The following is a 23492-nucleotide window of genomic DNA, read 5'->3' on the forward strand; positions in this document are numbered from 1 at the left end:
TAGTAGTTTCTTCTATTATGGTTAAAAGTAATTTACTGTCTGATTATCCAGGTATGTTTTCTCAGGTTGCTGCACAGCAACAGTCCTGCCCTTCTGCTGTAAGTACTGGTTCACAATTCAGATTTACAGCCAGTTATGGATTATTTAACTTGAGAAAAGAAAGCACTGTGCTTTTCTAATTGGATATATATGTTGCAGGTAAACGTACATATATGCTGTATTGTATAAAAATGTGTATCTATGGCTCAATGAAGTATGAGTGTGAGGCTTTTTGCTTCTTTAAAGAGAATACTTTTGTAGGTATCTACTACCTGTTTTCTGAAGTGTGTGATGAGTTGGGCCCTACCAAATTCTCGGCCGCAAAAAACGCATCACGGACCGTGAAATCTGGTCTCCCCCATGAAATGTGGCTTTTTGTGTACTTTTACCCTCTAGTATAGTATAGAGTAAAAGTATACAAAAGTCAATAGTGTTCCTCAAACTGAGGGTCCTGACCCAAAGGAGACTGCAAGGCTATTGTAGTGGGGGGTCGCGATCTTGCCACTCTTACCACTGCACTGCATTCAGAACTGGGCAGCTGGAGAGTGGCAGCTGCTGGCTGGATGCCCTGCTCTGAAGGCAGCGCCCCGCCAGCAGCAGCCCAGAGGTAAAGGTGGCACACTATAGTGTACTGCCACCCGTACTTCTGCACTGCGGCTGGTGGCGGCGCTGCCTGCAGAGCTGGGTGCCTGGACAGCTGCTGCCACTCTCCAGCTGCCCAGCTCTGAAGGCAGTGCAGAAGGAAGGGTGGCAATGCTGCGACCTCCCTACAATAGCCCTGTGACCCCCGCTTGGGTTGGGACCCCCAGTTTGAGAAATGCTGACTTAAAAGCCATTGTGATCATCTAGACCGACCTCCTGCACAACGCAGGCCACAGAATCTCACCCACTCACTCCTGCGATAAACCTCTCACCTATGTCTGAGCTATTGAAGTCCTCAAATCGTGGTTTAAAGACTTCCAGGAGCATAGAATCCTCCAGCAAGTGTCCCATGCCCCATGCTACAGAGGAAGGCAAAAAACCTCCAGGGCCTCTTCCAATCTGCCCTAGAGGGAAATTCCTTCCCGACCCCAAATATGGCGATCAGCTGAAACCTGAGCATATGGGCAAGATTCACCAGCCAGATACCCAGGAAAGAATTCTCTGTAGTAACTCAGATCCCACCCCATCTAACATCCCATCACAGGCCAGTGGGCCTATTTACCATGAATATTTAAAGATCAATGAATTGCCAAAATTCTATTATCCCATCATACCATCTCCTCCATAAACTTATCAAGTTTAATCTTAAAGCCAGATAGGTCTTTTGCCCCCACTGCTTCCCTTTGAAGGCTATTCCAAAACTTCACCCTTGTGATAAGGGTAAGTTTTTCATACTGTCTGAACATGGTTCAGACTCGTATGCAATTCAGTTGTCAGTTGTTGGGTGAATCAATCACCTTGCATTTATTGATAATCTTTGTAGTTACAAATACTTATTGGACAATTGGAGCAAAAATATTTCCCTGAAGTTTTAAATAAGGATGGGGTACGGGACGGGATGGAAACAGCATGTTGAGAGCTCTTTTTGTTTAGAATATCACCAGGGTCAAACATCACTGGGATTTTCAGTCTCTTAGCATCGAATTTTTAAGTTCTCGACCATATTGACTTCATATGCACCGACTCTGTGGGTGCTCTGGGGCTGGAGCACCCACAGGGAAAAATTAGTGGGTGCTTTGCACCCACCGGCAGCCAAGCTCCCCTCCCCCCCCATCGCACCTCCCCCTGAGCATGCCACATCCCCGTTTCTCCGCCTACCTCCCTGCGTTTCCCGCCCAGGCGCTGACAAATTGGCAGCATTAGCACGCTCTGGGAGCGGGGGGGAGCGGGAACGTGGTGCGCTCAGAGGAGGAGACGGGGAAGAGGCAGGGCTGGGGCAGGGATTTGGGGAAGGGGTTGGAATAGGGGCAGGAAGGGGGTGGAATTGGGGCAAGGCCTTTGGGGAAGAGGCGGAGCAGGAGTGGGGCTGGGGGCAGAGTGGGGTTCGAGCACCCATGGTAAAGAGGGGAAGTCGGCGCCTGTGATTGACTTTACAAATTGCATCCTTGTGATAACACAGACTTTTGGCTGCAGTAAGGGTTCCATGCTGAGAGTCCTAGACAATTGTGCTATCAGAGGTAACTCAGCCAGTGGCCCCCCTTACTCTAAAGCTAATTTGCACACAGCAGTTTTATGGTTGTCTGAGGGACACTGCACAGAGGGTGGATTACCTTGTCCAAATGACACAGTTCTTCAAAACCACCTAGACAAGAACCCCAAATACACTTTACCCCTCATTGCAGCACACATCCCTCATTTTGCCCCCCACACAAATCTTCTAACTCAACACAAGTCTCACACAAATCAGCACTCTACCTCCCAGCACAAAACAACCCTCACATAAATCAACACAACTCTCATAGAATATCAGGGTTGGAAGGGACCTCAGGAGGTCATCTAGTCCAACCCCCAGCTCAAAGCAGGACCGATCCCCACTAAATCATCCCAACCAGGGCTTTGTCAAGCCTGACCTTAAAAACTTCTAGGGAAGGAGATTCCACCACCTCCCTAGGTAACGCATTCCAGTGTTTCACCACCCTCCGAGTGAAAAAGCTTTTCCTAATATCCAGCCTAAATCTCCCCCACTGCAACTTGAGACCATTACTCCTTGTTCTGTCATCTGCTACCACTGAGAACAGTCTAGATCCATCCTCTTTAGAACCCCCTTTCAGGTAGTTGAAAGCAGCTATCAAATCCCCCCTCATTCTTCTCTTCTGAAGACTAAACATCCCCAGTTCCCTCAGCCTCTCCTCATAACTCTCCCAGCATAACACACACATTCACCAACCCTCACTTATACTTACCTGAAACACATAACTACATGTCATCACCAGTACCAATATAAATGTGCTTATATTGGTGTAACTTACGTATAGGCGTATGGGAAAGAGAATAATCCATACCAGTAAAAGACACATTTTATACCAATTTAACAGTGTCCACACTAAGGAGTTGTACTAGTATATCAATAAAAAATTGACATCCATAACCAATGTAGTTATACCCATACAAACTGTGTGTGTAGACCAGGCCTTAAGGAAAATATTTCTGTGTTTTGAAGAAGTCCTTGTATGTGGGCAACCAAAAAAATGTCCTCATGGCTTTTTCTTTGTTTCCATTTTTATCTGGGAATGTAATCTGCATCTGCTTGTATTTTTTTTCTTTGATAGGTATTGGAGGATTCATGGTACGCCAGAGAAGTCGTACAGGGCAGGGTAAAACTAAGAGATCTCTCTCCAGGAAAGAGTCTTCCGGCTCTGTTTCTGAGCAGTTGCCTAGCAGAGAAGATGGTATGTACTAACATTTATTTGTTTGTAAATTATTGCCAATGCTTAATTTAGAAAAATGATGGAACTAGTTTTTTATCTGTTGCTGTCAGGAGATTATTGCAGTGGAAAAATGGTTACATGATTAATGTTGTCACCTCATTTTATGAATTTGGCTGCTATACTAATTCATTTGTATTTACAGCAGTGTCTAAAATTCACAAAAAGACAGAACTAGAAATGTCCTGAAACACTAATAAAATGTTTCAGGTTACTAAGACACAGCTAAGAGAAACAGTGTGCTCTAGTAGAGTGGGCACTGTACTGGGACTCAGGAGACCTAGGTTCCATTCGCAGCTCAGCTACTGACCTACTGTTATAGCTTGGACCCCCTACTGACAAATGGTTCCATTTGTTTGTATAACAGTTGTATTACATGTAAGGGTATGTCTACATTTAAAACGCTGCGGTAGTACTTCCGTGTAGATGCTACCTACCACCACAGGAGGGCTTCTCCCATTGACATTGGTAATCCACCTCTTCCATCAACCTAGCACTGGTCTGCCCCAGGGGTTAGGTCGGAATAGCTACGTCTCTATGGGGTGTGGATTTTTCACACCCCTAAGCAATGTTGCTATACCATGAGTGTCTGCTTTGTAAATGTTCTTTTAATTTGGAATAGGATGTCTGCTCAGCCTGCTGTGAAAAACTTCCTTTGCCTGTTCCTTACATACTGTAGCATATGGGCCCCTCTTTTATAACCTTCAGACATTGCTTTAACACCTGACAAGGTGTTAACTGCATTCGGGTGGCACTTCTGTAGTTTGATAGGTCATTTTTTCACACCTTAGCAGCAGGGCCTGACAAAAGGCACTCAACAACCTGGCTAATCAAAAAGACTGATTATATCATGAAAATAAATGAGGCCCTAAAACAATGTGTGTGTGGAAGGGGGTTAATTATCCTAATTTTATTCATTTAACAGTTACATCTGTCATTGATATGTTTATAAGAAAGTGTGGTATTTGCATCTGTTTGAATATCATAAACACTTTTCCAGACCCCTTCTGTGGTTGAGATACCTTCTTTTCTGAGGGTGGATTTTATGGACTGTAGAACTTGAGTAACTGTTCACTAATGTGAGAAAGGGCTGTATAATCTAGCCCAATAATTCTCACCTAGGGGTACACAGAGGTGTTCCAGGGGCTTAATCAGCTCATCTAGATATTTGCTTAGTTTTACAACAGGCTACATAAAAAGCACTAGTGAAGTCAGTACAAACTAAAATTTAACAGAGACAATGACTTGTTTATACTGCTCTATATACTAGACATTGAAATGTAAGTACAATATTTATATTCCAGTTAATTTATTTTATAATTATACGGTAAAAACGAGGAGTTAAGCAATTTTTCAATAATAGTGTGCTGTGACACTTCCGTATTTTTATGTCTGATTTTCTAAAGCAGGTAGTTTTAAAGTGAGGTGAAACTTGACAAATCAGACTCCTGGAAGGTGTACAGTAGTCTGGAAAGGTTACGAACCACTGACCCTTAAGTATTAAACCATGTATAATATAGCCCTTGAACTGAAGTCAGCGTGACTGCTTGTGGAGCACAGGTGCTAAACTCCTACAAACTGATTATTAGAACCTGATCCTCACGGCTTGTCTACATTGGCACTTTACAGCGCTGCAACTTTCTCGCTCAGGAGTGTGAAAAAAGGAGGTTGTGGAAACTCCTTCACTGGCAGTTTTCAAAGGGAGGCTGGATAGGCACCTGTCTTGTATGATTTAGATGCAGCAAATCCTGCATTTTGGCAGGGGAGTAGACTTAGATGATCCTTGCGGTCCCTCCTAACCCTATGATTCTAAGTTATGCATATCTGATAATGACAGGGGTGGGGGTCTATGTGTGTAATGCACATTTACTTGTTAGGAAAAATCAGTTTTGGAATACTGAGAGAGATCTTCAGCTAGTTTAAATCAGCATAGCTGAATTAAAGTCAATGGTGTCATGCAGGTTTATACCAGCTGAGAGTCTGGCCCTTAGGACAGGTCTACACTACCAACTTGCATCGGCACAGCTCTAAGCTGGGAGAGATCTCTCCATGAGAGGCAGTAGCTATGTCAGCGGGAGAGCTTCTCCAGACGACGTAGTGCTGCCTACACAGGGGACCTAAGGTCGGTATAAGTACGTCGCTCAGGGGTGTGGATTTTTTACACTCTTGAACAACGTAGTTCTACCTAAGTAAGCATGTAGTGCAGACCTGGCCTTAGTCTCCAATGGTGATCTCCTGGCGTGTCATTTGGTGCCCTCTCCTGTTTCATCCCCTCTTGTGTGCTGGCAGCAAAAACACACACTCAAGCAATTTTGAGATCAGGGTATTAGTACATTTCAGTCTGTTCAGAGTAGCAGAACAGCACAGGGCATGGACAGTTACACAAGAACAGGAAAGGAGAGAAAGAGAAAATACAAAGAGGTAGAGACCATACAAAAACACGGAGAGACAATTCAGTGTCAGAGGAATATAAAACAGAGGAAGATAAAAATCCATAGCAGCGGAAGAGATGAAAGGGAGAGAAGCAGAATAGTTCAGGCAGTACAGAATTGGGGAACTGTACAGGATTTAGACAACTAAACTGCAGAGAAATAGCATAAAAACAGCACTAATGGAGACCATACGAATGGGAGAGAAGGTCCCAGGGGATTGACAGAATAACTTCTGGTGACTTCCTTGGCTGTTAAGCTCACTCGTAGGATAGACTCTTCTTACTGCCTACCGAGACCCTCTCTCTCATGTCATTATCTTAAGAGTTCAAAATTTGTCATAAAATCTATAAACCGTGACTGTACAACACTAAGACATAACTACAGGGTTTGGCTGTAGCAGTTTTGTTAGCAGTGTATCTACAGTACAGTATAACACATTTAATTATATAACAATGTAGTTGATTTAGTGATTTTCCTAAGTAACTTCCTGCAATTAGGCTGGGCACTTCACAAGTGCAAAACATTATTTTTTAAAAGTATTTCAATTAGTTGTAGTGACTCCACTTCTTTGTCTAAATAAACAAGTCAATGGGAGAGTTGTTATTCTGTAATGTTTTGCAGAAGAATCTTTGTTGCCTCTTTTGGAATACAATAGCTGAATTATTCAGAAAATATTTTGATTGCTTCAAGGTCCTCTGTGTGGTTTTAGTATAGACTTCAGCACAGAGCTACGAAGGTATTCAAAACATAAGGTAAGTAGCATAGATTACAGGAAAAAGCCTGCCCTAGAGATAAGAGGCAAGAGCACAGGTGCTTCAGAATAACAGGCAGGTAAATTATCTGGACCTGGTTCCACAGGTTTCACCACAGAATTCTGGAACAGTTAGCAGAGAAAGGAAGCATTAGTACGCTTTATTCCCAACAAATTGTGGAAGCACACTAATAGGAGTTAAACGCACATCAAAGAGAGGATAAACTCCTTAGTGGAATGGAGTACAACTACTTCTGTTCTTGTGTAGGAGGCTGGTCAAAGCCTGTGGCTGGCCCATGCCAGCCAACTCAGGATCACGGGGCTCGGACTTTGGGGTTTTTCATTGCAGTATAGACTTCCAAGGTCGGGCTGGAGCCTGGGCTCTGGGACTCTCCCACCCCACAGGGTCCTACCTGGAAGTCTACACAGCAGTGAAACAGCCCAAGCCCCTTGAGCCCCAGTCATCTGTACAGTCCAGGCCTGTTTTTTTCTTTGCTGTGTAGAAATAACCAAAGAGGTTTTAGGAAGTCTCTGCTTTTTCTAAGATCCATGAACTGTAATGTATGGTTATGGTCAGAAAAGTGACTGTGTAAAAGTGGCACCTCCTTTTGAATTGGACCTGTTCCCTGCATACATTCCAGGTCAGCGCTGCTTGATTTCTTACTGTTACCATTGCCAAATTAGCACAACTAGGAGAGCTGGGCTGGATACTTTTCTGGCTTATGAATCATTTGGTAGGTCTACACTTATGGCGACGTATAGAGTGCAGACTCTGCATGCCCAGCCAGCCTGCATATAAGTAGCAGTGTAGAAGGTGAGGCACTGCTTAGGCAAGTAGACTAGAGTGCCCTACATGCCTGAACCCCAGAACGTGTAGCCTGCATGGCTGTCTACATGCCCAAGCAATAACTCTCCCCATCTACACTGCTATTTTTAGCAGTATAGACTCCTGCTGCCTCCCAGCTGCTGGAGCCTTTCTGCACCACAGTGAAAAACTCTGGCAAGTAGGAAAGGCTCTGGCAAGGGGAAGCAGTAAGGAAAGGATCCCCGGAGCCAAAGCCCACAGCCTCCTCCCTGCCAGAGCCTTTCACTGCCCCATGTAGCTACACACCACAGTATGAGTGTGGATGCAGCAGGTAGCTACATGAACCCTACCCTCCACCACAAGTGTAGGCAAGATGATTAACAGAATTGTCACTTCTCAGCTTTATTTAATTATGTTTCATTTTGAATCAGCAAATTCAGTATGGGAATTGAGAAACAACAAAGATGCAATCCCATAATACCATTTTTACAGAGACCCTTTTCAGAGCAGAACTGTACTTCAGAGAGTTAGGCTGCATAGTACATATCATCCCTCTTAAATAATAGACATCAGATGTGTATAGTGGGCCAGAGATATAAAGAGAATTGTAATGTATTTGTGCATGAATGTTGTTTTTAGGTTGGACTGAACAGCTGCCAGATACACCGGTTGATGAGTCTACTCCTGTTTCTGAAAATACTGAGAAAATAAAAAAGCGTTACAGGAAAAAGAAAAATAAACTTGAAGAAACCTTCCCTGCATACTTGCAGGTACAGTCATTGCTATCCATTATGTGCTATTTAAAACGAATGTTTGCATGTGTTGAATAAACTGCTAATCTATTTAAAGTATAAATGTTTGCTTTCTGATATCTAATTTATCACTCAGTTGAAGTGGCTTTTGCATAAGGAATATATAATAAAAGCTACTCTTTGTAGCTTCTGTAATGAGTTTATTGCACACACCAGGGACTCCCTGCATTCCTTCATTCCCCCTCCCACAAGCTCTCCAACCCTCCCATCTCCCTCTATTTTGAGGACTCTGTGCAACTCTCCCCACCCCTCCCTCATGCCTGGACATCTGTGTGTCCCCCATTGCCCACTCTGCCACATGTGAGGGTGCCTTCTTCCACACACCCTATGTGCCCCCACTTCCCACCTTTCCCTCCTGGTAGGGGTTCTGTGTGTTGCACCCATCCCCCTATGCCAGGGTCCCCCAGTCTTCCCCCACCCCCATGCTGTGGGCTGTGTTCAAGCCCCCTTTGTCCCATACCCTTCCTTCCTCTTCTCTTCCCCCCTCCTGATGCCTAGAATGTGCCCTATGAAACTTTGGAATTGATTGGATGAAGTATTTAATTTAAAAGTTGTTGAGTTACATGCAGACAGACAGAAAAATGCTGCCACATTGAATACAAGGCTTTCACAAGCTTGGGCAACTATCTCTCTGTCTTCCAGTCCCTTGCTTGCTTGAGCAATAACACTCAAATTACATTCTGTATTTTTTCCCTCCCAGTACACTGAAACACTGCACCTTCAATTTACATACTTGCATATACTGAATACTGTCAAAAGGCTTAGTCAGATCTTGGTATTATTACATTTTCTTTACAGAAAGATCACAGAATATTATTTGATGAGGAAAAAATACTCTGTATTCATGGCAGGGAGAAAATCCTTGAATTAGAACTTCCTCTTATTAGAAGGGATGGATTGGTTTTTTTACTTAATCTGATTCTTGGGAAACGTAGACTAGCTCTTTAGCTCTTGTGTGTAGGTTCTGACTTCATTAAAGCAGAGAATAACTGAAATTTAAAAATAATTTTAATTACATTTCTAACAATTAGAGCTTAAAATGATGGGGGTTTCTAGGGCCAAATGAGGAGGTGACAATAAATAAATTAAAAATACTGCAACTGATAAATTGGTTTTAAGATTGTCTAGTCTGTTGACCAGTCAGTGGGTTCCTGATGTACTTTTCCTGAGTCAGCTGCAAGTGAATGGCAGCTATTATACAGCGTATGTAAGTCTGCTAATGAAAATGAACAACTTTATGCTCCATGAAGAAAGAGGTTTTGTGTTGTTGCAGCTCCACAGTGTGATGATTTCTGCTAATTTTTAACCATTCAGAAAAGATGGATGGTCAGTGGTTAGAACACTAGCCTGGGACTCAGGAAACCCATGGTCAGTTTCCTACTCTGCCCCAGACTTCTTGTGTGGCTTTCAAGTCAGTCACTAGGATCTCCTTGCCTCACAGTGATGTTTGTGTGAGGATAAATACATGAAAGATTGTGTTGTGCTCAGATACCACAGGGATATGTTGGTACCTAAGGAAAGTTTTTTGGTATGTTTTTTTTCCTATATAACCTAAGATGTGAATTTAAACTGATGTGGTTGTACCAGTGTAACCACTACTACCCTCCACCAGTGACACACACACACACACGCCTCCCCTCCCCCTTCCAGAGTGGACACTCTTATACCAATATAATAGTGTCCATACGGATGCCATATAACTATATTGATATAACTAGTAAAACTTTCTTATGTAGACAGATATAAAAATTTTCCTAAATAGACTGACTTTAGTGTATGTTTGTCTTCATTACAGGAAGCTTTTTTTGGAAAAGATCTCCTAGATATCAGTAGACAAAGTAAGATGAGCCTAAATAATTTATCCGAAGAATCACTTCTGATGTCATGTAAAACTAATCAGACCACCAATTTTCTGGATCCATCTTCCGACCCACTGCTTAGTTCAGCGTCTACTCCAGCTCAAGCAAAACTGGGAGCTCAAGGTATACCAAGCTAAAGTTAGTGATAATTCAGTCACGTTTGGTTTTGTTGTTATAGGAGCTTTCCCATGCTTTTGTGTGTTCGTTTTTAACATATACACTTTCTAACATTCTTTAACTTAATATTACAAGACAAGTTAACATTATATTGGGTGATAAGCCACAATTGAGTGTTCATTCTAGAGTCACTAATACACAGCTGCAGGCCTTCCACTGACTTGCCTTATACATGTTCTAATAAGACTCCTTGATTTTAATTTGCATGTTTTCAAAACACTTAGAAACAGGTTAGGTGTATCTTGTTTTAGGAAGACAAATCCTTCATGATGGAAGGCTACAGTAGACTAATTGGAAAACAACATTAAAAACCTGTTCTTTGTACTGGTGAATATTTATTTAAAAGTTATTATTCTCTAATTTTTAGTATTGATTATTTTAGGTTCCCAGACTACTCAGATATTTGGGGATTCTTTTTGCCTTTATATTGTCCCCCATGAGCCTGAACACTCTTTCAGGGTGCAGTTTGTAGCCAAAAGGCAGCTTTTGGCTCTCACTTTCTACTGCACAAGCTGAACTGGGAATGTTATTTTAACTTGATGGATAGTGAGTCTTGAACATGGCTGGAGTGCCACAAAGTGCTGCTGAAAGGCCAGCTTCACTCAAGGGAGCAATCTCTCTTTTTCCCGACTGTCCTGCTACTTCAAGAATTCTTTTTCTAAATGTCTCATAGGTATGTCAGGTTTCAGAGTAACAGCCGTGTTAGTCTGTATTCGCAAAAAGAAAAGGAGTACTTGTGGCACCTTAGAGACTAACCAATTTATTTGAGCATAAGTTTTCGTGAGCTACAGCTCACTTCATCGGATGCATACTGTGGAAAGTGTAGAAGATCTTTTTATACACACAAAGCATGAAAATATACCTCCCCCCACCCCACTCTCCTGCTGGTAATAGCTTATCTAAAGTGATCACTCTCCTTACAATGTGTATGATAATCAAGGTGGGCCATTTCCAGCACAAATCCAGGGTTTAACAAGAACGTCTTGGGGGGAGGGGGGGTAGGAAAAAAAAAGGGGAAATAGGTTACCTTGCATAATGACTTAGCCACTCCCAGTCTCTATTCAAGCCTAAGTTAATTGTATCCAATTTGCAAATGAATTCCAATTCAACAGTCTCTCGCTGGAGTCTGGATTTGAAGTTTTTTTGTTGTAATATCGCAACTTTCATGTCTGTAATCGCGTGACCAGAGAGATTGAAGTGTTCTCCGACGGTTTATGAATGTTATAATTCTTGACATCTGATTTGTGTCCATTTAGTCTTTTACGTAGAGACTGTCCAGTTTGACCAATGTACATGTCAGAGGGGCATTGCTGGCACATAATGGCATATATCACATTGGTGGATGTGCAGGTGAACGAGCCTCTGATAGTGTGACTGATGTTATTAGGCCCTGTGATGGTGTCCCCTGAATAGATATGTGGGCACAGTTGGCAACGGGCTTTGTTGCAAGGATAGGTTCCTGACTTAGTGGTTCTGTTGTGTTGTATGTGGTTGCTGGTGAGTATTTGCTTCAGGTTGGGGGGCTGTCTGTAGGCAAGGACTGGCCTGTCTCCCAAGATTTGTGAGAGTGTTGGGTCATCCTTCAGGATAGGTTGTAGATCCTTAATAATGCGTTGGAGGGGTTTTAGTTGGGGGCTGAAGGTGACAGCTAGTGGCGTTCTGTTATTTTCTTTGTTAGGCCTGTAACGCCCCTACTCTACTTGCGCTATATTGATGACATCTTCATCATCTGGACCCATGGAAAAGAAGCCCTTGAGGAATTCCACCATGATTTCAACAATTTCCATCCCACCATCAACCTCAGCCTGGTCCAGTCCACACGAGAGATCCACTTCCTGGACACTACAGTGCTAATAAACAATGGTCACATAAACACCACCCTATACCGGAAAACTACTGACTGCTATTCCTACCTACATGCCTCCAGCTTTCACCCTGACCACACCACACGATCCATTGTCTATAGCCAAGCTCTGCGATGCAACCGCATTTGCTCCAACCCCTCAGACAGAGACAAACGCCTACAAGATCTCTATCAAGCATTCTTACAACTACAATACCCACCTGCGAAAGTGAAGAAACAGATTGATAGAGCCAGAAGAGTTCCCAGAAGTCACCTACTACAGGACAGGCCTAACAAAGAAAATAACAGAACGCCACTAGCCATCACCTTCAGCCCCCAACTAAAACCCCTCCAACGCATTATTAAGGATCTACAACCTATCCTGAAGGATGACCCAACACACTCTCAAATCTTGGGAGACAGGCCAGTCCTTGCCTACAGACAGCCCCCCAACCTGAAGCAAATACTCACCAGCAACCACATTCCACACAACAGAACCACTAAGTCAGGAACCTATCCTTGCAACAAAGCCCGTTGCCAACTGTGCCCACATATCTATTCAGGGGACACCATCACAGGGCCTAATAACATCAGCCACACTATCACAGGCTCGTTCACCTGCACATCCACCAATGTGATATATGCCATCATGTGCCAGCAATGCCCCTCTGCCGTGTACATGGGTCAAACTGGACAGTCTCTACGTAATAGACTAAATGGACACAAATCAGATGTCAAGAATTATAACATTCATAAACCGTCGGAGAACACTTCAATCTCTCTGGTCACGCGATTACAGACATGAAAGTTGCGATATTACAACAAAAAAACTTCAAATCCAGACTCCAGCGAGAGACTGTTGAATTGGAATTCATTTGCAAATTGGATACAATTAACTTAGGCTTGAATAGAGACTGGGAGTGGCTAAGTCATTATGCAAGGTAACCTATTTCCCCTTGTTTTTTCCTACCCCCCCCCCCAAGACGTTCTTGTTAAACCCTGGATTTGTGCTGGAAATGGCCCACCTTGATTATCATACACATTGTAAGGAGAGTGATCACTTTAGATAAGCTATTACCAGCAGGAAAGTGGGGTGGGGGGAGAGAAAACCTTTTGTAGTGGTAAACACCCATTTTTTCATGCTTTGTGTGTATAAAAAGATCTTCTGTGCTTTCCACAGTATGCATCCGATGAAGTGAGCTGTAGCTCACGAAAGCTTATGCTCAAATAAATTGGTTAGTCTCTAAGGTGCCACAAGTACTCCTTTTCTTTTTTCATAGGTATGTGCTATGTGTTTAGAGGTATCTTATCCCTCTCTACATTATGTATTTTAACACTTTGTATTATGCTGTATGGTTATTTTGTGACTCATAGCTTGTCTGATCCTTACTGTAAATAGTTTTTTGTACTGTTACCCAATAATTTTGTACCCGTATATTCCTGGCGTTTTTGAATGTGCACAAATTGGGCATCTATTATAACTTTTACCTTTGCAAAAGAGAAAATTACTTAGCTGTCTTGTTGCCCTTTGAAAATGGTAGTTATACTAAAAAGGCTACAACTTTAATGTTGCACAATTAAAATCACAAGAATCAAGGAATGCAAAGATTAAGAACCTTACAGTAATGTTATCACAGCCCCCACTGCACGTTTTCTAGTCTACATTGTATAATAAGTCCCTACTCTGCAAGTAGATACACTCACACAGATCTCTTTACCTATGAGGAGCTCCATGGAAACTCTCCATGGATGCGAACAGAGCTCCATGCTTGTGCATCTACTTGCAGGACTGGGGCCATAAGCACTAATATATTAAGCCAATGGGGTAGAAGTTTTTAATTATGCAGCCTTACTGCTGCTTTAATGTCATGTTATGCATTTAATTTCCTGTTTTTTAAAGCTTGGGAGGAAAAACAAAATAGGAAATGCTAGGGGAAAATATAAAACCATGCAATTGCATACTTTACTTCTGCTGGTACAGGTACCTAGTGTTTTAATTATTGAAGTATGTTCTCTCATTCCCCATTAATATATGTGCATTTCACAGGGGCATGGTGCAGTGTTACATGAATAACCCTAGTATCTCCAGAATAACAGCTAGGGAGCAGCTTTTGCATCCACTCTTCTCTATGACCATGTAGCCAGTGCTTATTGCTTGGTGCCTTACCAACCAGAGGGCCGTGGAGACCTGTTCCCCAGGAAGAGGGGTTAGAAGACTCAATCCTCGTGCACCTCTTTCTGAGTTTCTGGACTCTAGAAGTCTCAATCCATTTCAGGGCACAAAGCCTGAGAGCCCAGGAACTTTAAACAATTTTTTTTGTTTTGTTTTAAACTGAGACAAAATGTGGAAAAGTTCACTCCAAAACAAAAATGTTTCAAAGAGTAAATTCTGAGCAACAGAGAACCATGTAGGCTTAGTTTAAACTTCAATAAACATAAGTATAGCAGTAATTACCAGCAGCCACTATAGGTTTATAGGAATGCCAAGTCAGCCGATGTATCCATCCTGCTGTTGAGATTTCAGTGAGTCAGAACTATGACTTGTGCATATTCCATCTTGTAATACACCGTGAGATGGCTGGAGTGCCAGTGATGGAAGTCCAATGCCTAGCCTGATTGGTTTCAGCGTAAAGATTTTTTTTTTTAAAACTCTTGTGCTATGGCTGTGTATGTGGCCAAGAAACAGTTCTTTCCCTCCATGATAGCATCTGCAGATTTATTTCAGATGGTAGATCATCTGGTAAATCTGGACTGTCTCAGCTCAGTAGCTGGTCTGAGTCCCTCCCATTGTAAGGAAATTGTTTTGCTCTTTTGTGGACAATATTGATCAGATCAGAGATGGCTTATCTGTTTCCGGGGTGACAAAACAAGCTGTTGAGGGAACAAGGGCCTTGTCTTCACCCCTGGAATTTCAGCCAGTAATGTTCCCTGAGGTACTAGAGACGTTGGGAGAATTTTGTCCCTCAGCCTTTGCTTTGGATCCATGTTCTTTCTGGCTGATGAAGGCCAGAGAGGAAATACTTACTTATGGAGATGGTCAGCGTCTCTCTTGGAGGAAGCATTAGCGCCACTTTTGCTTAAGAAGACATCACTGGCCACTGCAATCTTGCTAATTATCAACCAGTATCACATCTTTCCCTTTTTGATTAAGATTGTGCAGAAGGTTATGGTGAGACAGCTCTCACAGTATCTGGAAGACTTTGACCTCCTTGACCCTTTGTCAATCTGGCTATAGACCTGGCTATGGCACAGAGACTGAATTGATCACACTGGTGGCTGATCTCCTTCTTGTTAGGGATGAAGACCAATGTCAGTGATATTAGATCTGCATCAGCTGCCTTTGATCAGTGGCCTTGTTCTTTACTCTCAGAAACTCCTATTACAACAGATCTTAATGGGTATTTGTGTGCAATTGCTTGTCTTCTTGGAAGAGTTCTCAAGGATGGGGTGTTGCAGGTTGCCACTGTGTCATCCCTTCTGTTCAACATCTATTTGGGACCCTTAGAAGGGTTAATAAGGAGCCATGGGGGTTTAGTGTTTTCAGTATGCTGATGACACCAGTCTATAGGTCTCTGTCTCATCTGACTTGGATGATGGGTTCAGTGCCTCAGCCCATGTCTGGCTGAAATTGGGGCATAGATGAGAGCGACGTGGCTGAAGCTCAATTCAGACAAGACTGAGATGGTGATGATGGGTTGGGGGAAACAGCCAGAAGCGGTGGTGGAGGTGATATCAGGGATTATCACTGCCATTAGTTGTTAGTGTTCACAATTTAGGGTTATTTTAGACTCCCAGCTGCTGTTTGAGGATTGTATTACAGCAGTGACTCAGTCAGCTTTTCCTCATCTGCATCTGAGTAAGTGGTTGCAACCTTTCATTTTGGATGCAAGCCTCGCCACTGTTATCCCTGCTTTTGCAAGACCCGGCTATTGCAGTGCTCTCTACCTGGGGCCACTGTCCCAGGGTACAATCTAGACCGATGAACAGCTGTATCCCCTCAGCTCTCCAACCTGGGGTGCCTTTTACGCTGCTTTGCTGTGAGAGTTATCACTCCTGGTCTCCTCTCACATAGCCTCCAACAAGTAAGTTGCTCCCAGTTATAGTGTATGAGTGCTATAGCCAGCCACCCATGAATTACACTGCAGAGTAAAAACAAAAGGAGTACTAGTGGCGCCTTAGAGACTAACCAACTTATTTGAGCACGAGCTTTCGAAAGCTCGTGCTCAAATAAATTGGTTAGTCTCTAAGGTGCCACTAGTACTCCTTTTCTTTTTGCGAATACAGACTAACACGGCTGCTACTCTGAAAACTGCAGAGTAACACCATCAAATTTCCAGCCCCAGACTTCCCCCCAGAAATTTACATTTTGTACCTCCCAGCTCTCTCCCAGACAATACAAGTTCATATAAAATCCGTCATTTTATTAATAGAAAATGATATGCACGAATCCTGTTATCCCAAAGGGAACTTCCCAAACACTTCAATCCAAACACATTGGTTTAGATAAAATAAAACAAGTTTATTAATTACAAAAGATAGATTTTAAGTGATTACCAGTAATGAGGCATCAAAGTCAAAATTGGTTACAAGAAAATAAAAGTAAAACACAACTAATGCCTAATTTAACAAGCTAAGTGAACTCAAAGCAAAGGTCTCTCTCACCACATGTTACAGCAGTCTTACTGCCTGAATTCCTTTCAGTCAGGATTCTCCCCCAATCCAAAGTTGTTTCCTCTGTTCTTCAGGTGTTGTGGGTGCTGTGGGTAGAGAGAAAGGGAGGAATTATTTGGGGCGCCTACTCTATCCTCATAGTTCTTTCTCTTCTTCAAGAATCATCTCCAGCTCAGGTTCAGAAGACATAAGTCTGTGTGGATGGGAACCCCCTCCTCTTTTTTTGTGAAATTACAGATTTTCACCCATGTCCTCTTTCCTGCCAAAAAATGGCCATTTAACAGGCGATGGTCCATTTGATTTTGTTGACACCTGGCTGAGGCATTGGCTAGCCTTTTGTCTCTGGGGAATGGTTTGTGGCTGTTTCCCCCAGACTGGAACATGTCTTAGTAATACCATACAGTGGAATCTTATAACTTTACATGCAGTGTTGCCACACATATTTTACCAGGACATATGATCAGCAAATTACAAGTTTTCAAATGATACCTTACAAGGCATATGTTATACAAGATTTATCATAGTCCTGTAAAAGGGGTGAATATAGGGGTACAGACTGTCAAAGCCCCACCTTAAAACTATTCAGAGACTGAAGCTGGTGCAGAATGCAGCAGCTCAGTTACTGAGCAGGGCATCATACTGGGATCACATGACCTCAGAGCTCCAGGATATACACTTGCTGCCCATTGGTGGAGTTCAAAGTGTTGATTATGACCTATAAAGCCCTAAATGGCCTGGGATCGGCCTCCCTGAGGGGTTGTCTCTCTCGCCAGGCCATACTACCACTGCTGCAGTTAACAGGGTTACCTGAGCTGGATCCCCCTTGTTATAAAAGAGAGGGACAGCTGGAAGGACATTCTCTGTGAGGGCTCTGGGACTCTGGAACTTGTTCTCTCTCTATCCTCCCCGAACCTCTCTTACCCTCCTTTGGTCTGAAATATCCCGTTTGGTGATTATTTGGGCATGCTACAAAAGACATCTGTTTGATATGGTCTCTGGAGGTGGCTGAGGGTATGCTTCCCAGATGATGATTAAGGCAGGTGGTTGGCAGAGTTCCACTGGAACGGATTTTAATGTTGCTGAGATTTAATTCAATTGTATGTATTGTGTAATTAATTATGTGAGACAGCCTAGAGCCTTAGATAGGCATCTTTATTATTTGAATTTAAATAAACAAAAACAAATAAATGCAGCAGAGGAATGAAGTTCACAAGGTAGCAATATAACTGTGTTCATTCAGGAACCCAAAAATGCAGGTAAGTCATTTTTCCTTTTTGCTTGGCATTAGTTTTCATCTCCAATCCAAAACAGCCAAGTGAAGTGACAACTGGTGTCAAGCCTTTGGCTTTCATCTGAAGCAGCTGACCAAAACAACTTGGCAGTTTCCAAGCTACGACTGAACACACATTCAATTTAACTAAAAGAAAAAAAAGTGACAAATATTAGAACAAATGGGAAAAAAGCTCTTTTAAAAAAAAAAAAGTGACAGTGAACACAACAGGAACAGAGCTGGCCAACAGAGAGGCAGTCTAAGTTGTAAGCTCTGTTCAGTTATATCTTTTCACCATGAGCCATTTCTAACTACTTAGATTAAGATTTTTGTTTTAATTAAAAGGTGCTTAAAGTATTAAGGACCGTGCCAAGATAGCTTTATTGAAGCCTAAAGGGAAAACTGCCACAGCATAGAAAAAAATATTGCAGAAAAACTGAAGGGTGCCAATTCTGCCTGGGTGTTTGCTACATTAGGGGACTTTTTTTTCCTCCTTCAGTAACTCTGCCATAGGCCAGGTGCATTCTTGGTTGGAATTTCATAAAAGCCAAGCATTGACTGCATGTGATTCTTTTAGCTAGCCAGCTAGTAAGCCATCCAGCTATCTTATGTCATCAGCATCACTTTGTGGTGCTACATGAATTACCCAACCATTTGCATGATTTGTGTACTGGCACCAAAATACAAAAGTTAATATGCAAAAGGCAAAATTTTATCACAAAAGCAGAACCAACTTTTGTTCACAGTACTGTACTTACGTTCCATAGTCTTTTGTAGCACCAGGTACACCGATTAAATAAAAAACTATCCACAGCTGATATATTTCTGAGGCACTTAAAGTGCTTCCCTCATTAAAATTAGTCCCTGTTCTCTATGCACAATAATGTAGCTCAATTTGTAGCCATTCTCCTCTGATATATTGTCCTATAAATTGTAAAGTGAGCATGAAGCATAAAACATTACCCAATGGAAGGCAGTACTATGCAAATGATGGGTGTAAATGATTATACAAAGAGGGTCAGGTCTATTGTCTGGTCTACTCTGATTTTTAGCATGGTTCAGGGAAGAACCATTAGGAGTAGTGGGATCAAGTTAGAGAAAGGAAAACTTAATCTAAACAGCTGAAAAAACCTTTAGGTCATGTGAGGTCTAGAAGACTCTGGCGTAGCCTCAGGAAGCACACCCCTTGAGCCAGGTTACACTAGATTGAATAAAACTAAAAATTGCTGCAATGGCAGGGGTTGGACAGTAGATGTCTTTCCTATTTCTAGTTTCTATCATTCTAGTGGTGTGTCTTACTGATGTCCCTCTTTCTCCTACCCACCTTCACTTGCCTCCATCTCTATTCCATGTTAGGTTTCAGAGTAACAGCCGTGTTAGTCTGTATTCACAAAATGAAAAGGAGTACTTGTGGCACCTTAGAGACTAACCAATTTATTTGAGCATAAGCTTTCGTGAGCTACAGCTCACTTCATCGGATGCATACTGTGGAAAGCACAGAAGATCTTTTTATACACACAAAGCATGAAAAAATGGGTGTTTACCACTACAAAAGGTTTTCTCTCCCCCCACCCCACACTCCTGCTGGTAATAGCTTATCTAAAGTGATCACTCTCCTTACAATGTGTATGATAATCAAGTTGGGCCATTTCCAGCACAAATCCAGGTTTTCTCCCCACCCCCGCCCCCAACAAACCCACTCTCCTGTTGGTAATATTTTATCTAAAGTGATCACTCTCCTTACAATGTGTATGATAATCAAGGTGGGCCATTTCCAACACAAATGCAGGTTTCCTCCCCCCATCCCACCCCCAGAAGAGTGAGTTTGTGGAGGGGGGGGGGAGAAAACCTGGATTTGTGTTAGAAATGGCCCAACTTGATTATCATACACATTGTAAGGAGGGTGATCACTTTAGATAAGCTATTACCAGCAGGAGAGTGAGGTGGGGGGAGAGAAAACCTTTTGTAGTGGTAAACACCCATTTTTTCATGATTTGTGTGTATAAAAAGATCTTCTGTACTTTCCAAAGTATGCATTCGATGAAGTGAGGTGTAGCTCATGAAAGCTTATGCTCAAATAAATTGGTTAGTCTCTAAGGTGCCACAAGTACTCCTTTTCTTATTCCATGTTACTGTCTACTCTTCATTTTTTACTCCTGAGGTACTTCTCCGGGTGGTTTCAGTAGTCTTTACTTTCCCTGATAGACTTTCTAAGTTATTCCGGTTTATTTGTCAAACTCATCCTATTGGAATGCTTCATGATATTCAGTGATTTGTGTTGAAGTGTTTATCTGCAGATATTTTTACCTAGAGTTAACTATCAATTTGTTTACAAATGTGTAAACTGCCTCAAGTTAAGGCTAGGTGGACACTTCCCAAACATTCAATCCAGGCTAGAGGAAGAATCTGATCCTGCAAACCATGTACGTATGTTCGTAACTTTATTCACAAATGAATATTTCCAGGATTACAAGAAGAAATAATTATTACAGTGAACTAAATGCCATGGTAGCCAAATGATTATAAATTGCAGGGTCTGAAGATACTTGTGAACATAACTTCCCCATCAGTAGTAAAAATTTAAATTTCATCTTTAACGTTTACAGTGCTGCCAGCTCTTGCAATTTTATTGTGAATCTTGCGATATTGGGTGTTTCTTTTTAAAGCCTTAGATCCTGGAGTCATATTATTTTGAAAGAAAGCTTAAATTTAAAAAAAGAGGAAAAAAAGGTGTGTTTCTTACCTTCATAGTTTGCAGAGAAAACCCAAGTGTACCCTAAACGTTTAAAAAATAGAAGGCAAATAAAAAAAAACATTTTGTTTTGTTAAATGTCATGAATTTTAAACCACTCATGATTTTTTGACACTTTGAGTTATCAATACAGTTGATATTTGCCAGGTATAATAAATATAGCTAAAGAAAAACTTCAAATGCGATGTTCCCTCAAAAATATAATTAATAAGAAAATCACTCTCATAAAACAGAAATTTTTTCCCCAGCCTGACTTTGATTTATTTTCTCCTTATACTTATGTGCATTGTGGTTACCTAAGACATTCTTCCATATTATGATATACTGAATTAGAGTTGGTTTACTTGTTTAAATTTGTGGGATTATTGTTTTCTCTCTCTTTTTTAGAAATTCTCCCTATATGTTTTTTCCCAAAATCATCCAGTCAGTCTTCCTTACAACATGCTCATTCATTACATTTACTAAATTTAGGAAATTGCTAAATCCATGTAAATCACTGGACAAATAATTGAATAAACATGTGAGTGTCATGGTTGTATTGATTTTTAGTTTATTATATCTTACATAGGTAGTTCTGATGACCCTTTGGCTGACCTTTCAGAGGTCTTGAACACAGATGATGATATTCTTGGAATACTTTCTGATGATTTAGTAAAGTCTGGAGATCACTCAGGTATGAGCTTTTAACGGCTCCTTGGTGGCTGTTTTCTTTGTTCTCTTGATTATAGACACATTTCATGTGTTATGTTCACAGGTTATGTGATGTGTGGCTTTGATATTTACGTAACTGTTTTATCAATTTCAGAAGGACTTTTATCTCTTCTTTTACAAAAACCATAAACTCTTCAGTATTTTGTTTTATTCAGTCCTTTGCTTTGCTGCTTATAAAGGAATAAAAACAGCTGCTGATGTCTATCATACCTGCGTAGCTTTTTCAGCATGCAGCAGTGTATGCTCTTAGTTTATTTTTCTTTTTTTTTTTTCTTCTCTTGTTATAATCATCCATTTTATCTGGTTTGGGTCCTGTAGGTCTTGATTTATGCACTTTCCAGGTTGAGAACTCACCCTCCCCATTTGGTAAGAAACTAAACAATGGATGACCCATGGTTAGAAGTAGTCATCTTTCCTAGTGGTTTCAGCTGGAAGAACTGTTTGTGCATGCATAGATGTTAGTGCATCATTACTCTGTGTAACTAATCCATGCTTTCATTTTTTGCTCTCTTTCTGTGTTGTTTGAGCCAAGCACAATTTACAAAACCTGCACTATGCACTTGATAGATAGTTTTCTTTTGAATTTTTTGAATACATTTGCTATTTTTGTGTGTTTCACAATGCAAAACTATGCATTTCCTTGCTTTCTTTCATATTTGACAGTATTACACATAGTTGTATTAGTGATATATTTGTTTTTAATTTAAAAACACATCTTAATTATGCCTATGTATAAAGCATGAATAAAAAGATCGTCAGTCTTTTTTTTATCACTGGTGATGATTGATCACTTTTACATAAAACTTCTATATAAAAACACAGTTTTATGATAACTAGAAGAAGCTACATTATTTTAAAGGTGCTTCTTAGTTGGAATTTGGTGCTGCAATACCTTTCAAGTGCTAAAGTCACTTGTGTACAGTAGTACCAAGAGTCTGTTGCTTCTGAGATATTTTTCTTAACTTTTAAAAGGATATAATAAATGTCACAGAATAAGTAACAATAGTATTTTCTCAACACCCACAACTGTATTTTCTAATTTAATGCAGAATATTTTAGCCCTGTTTTGAAAGTAGAAGCTGCTGCCATTTTAATATAGGCCAAATATTTACTAGTGTGAACTGTATTTTAGTAGATATTTAATCTAACACAGGAGGACTCAGTGAGTTTTGGGGGATACTTAAGGTCAAAGGTAACTTCCAGTCAGGTTTAAAAGTACCTGCTGCAGGAAATTCCTGTTTTTAAAATAAACAAAATAAAAAGTTCTAAGAGAATTAAATGTTTGAAAACATTCTGTGGCTAAATTTAGAAGTCCCATTACAACAAAATGTGGTTCAAAGTCTTCTAATTCTAAGCATTTCATTAAATTAGATGCCTTCCTCAAACTATGCAGCAATCTAAATTGGATATTTTCTGTTTGTTATTGATGTCTTATTTTCCCTTGAACATCAACTTTTAGATTTTAGTAGATGGCTTTAGTTTACAACTAAACTGTAACCAAAAATCATTTTGGAAATGTTTTATGCCCTTTGTCCTGTGTCAGTAGATTTCCTTGTTTACGGCTGACTTAATATTCTTACCTCTTCAGCTGGACTAGATATTGGTCCCATCTCTGACGATCCTTCCTCTCTGCCTCAGCCAAGTGTCAATCAGAGTTCACGGCCCCTCAGTGAAGAACAATTAGATGGAATTCTCAGTCCAGAACTAGACAAAATGGTCACAGATGGTAAAATGTTTGTCTTACATCTTGACTTTGTAGAATACTTAAGCAAATGCTTCCTATTTTCTATTATAACTATGTAATTTGAAATTAGCCTTTGCAATTGTAATTACAGAATTGATTTTATTATATTTTATCTAGGAGCATGAAATGAATTATTGCTAATTTTGTGTTATTTTTACTTTGCCCAGGTGCAATTCTTGGTAAACTGTACAAAATTCCAGGTATGTGTTCTTGAGCGTT

The 23492-nt window shown here is 41.1% G+C and overlaps 1 protein-coding gene and 1 long non-coding RNA gene across 8 annotated transcripts in view; one reads left to right on the forward strand and one right to left on the reverse strand.

Moving 5' to 3' along the window:
* Positions 1-23492, forward strand: part of KMT2C (lysine methyltransferase 2C) — a 334572-nt gene that overhangs the window by 250650 nt on the left and 60430 nt on the right. For all 7 annotated transcript variants that reach the window (XM_077808386.1, XM_077808385.1, XM_077808388.1 and 4 more), the window contains 6 exons: positions 3291-3410; positions 8074-8204; positions 10042-10228; positions 21387-21491; positions 23118-23255; positions 23441-23473. In XM_077808386.1, the coding sequence (XP_077664512.1) occupies positions 3291-3410; positions 8074-8204; positions 10042-10228; positions 21387-21491; positions 23118-23255; positions 23441-23473 (714 nt within the window). The remainder of the gene's footprint in view (positions 1-3290; positions 3411-8073; positions 8205-10041; positions 10229-21386; positions 21492-23117; positions 23256-23440; positions 23474-23492) is intronic.
* LOC144259973 (uncharacterized) overlaps positions 16714-23492 on the reverse strand; it is a 64030-nt gene continuing 57251 nt past the window's right edge. The window contains exons 3-5 of the long non-coding RNA XR_013344969.1: positions 23110-23233; positions 20810-20842; positions 16714-16882 (exon numbers count right to left, since the gene is read on the reverse strand). This is a non-coding gene — a long non-coding RNA (uncharacterized LOC144259973). The remainder of the gene's footprint in view (positions 16883-20809; positions 20843-23109; positions 23234-23492) is intronic.

Source organism: Eretmochelys imbricata, chromosome 2, assembly GCF_965152235.1.
Source record: "Eretmochelys imbricata isolate rEreImb1 chromosome 2, rEreImb1.hap1, whole genome shotgun sequence".
Classification (NCBI taxonomy): Eukaryota; Metazoa; Chordata; order Testudines; family Cheloniidae; genus Eretmochelys; species Eretmochelys imbricata.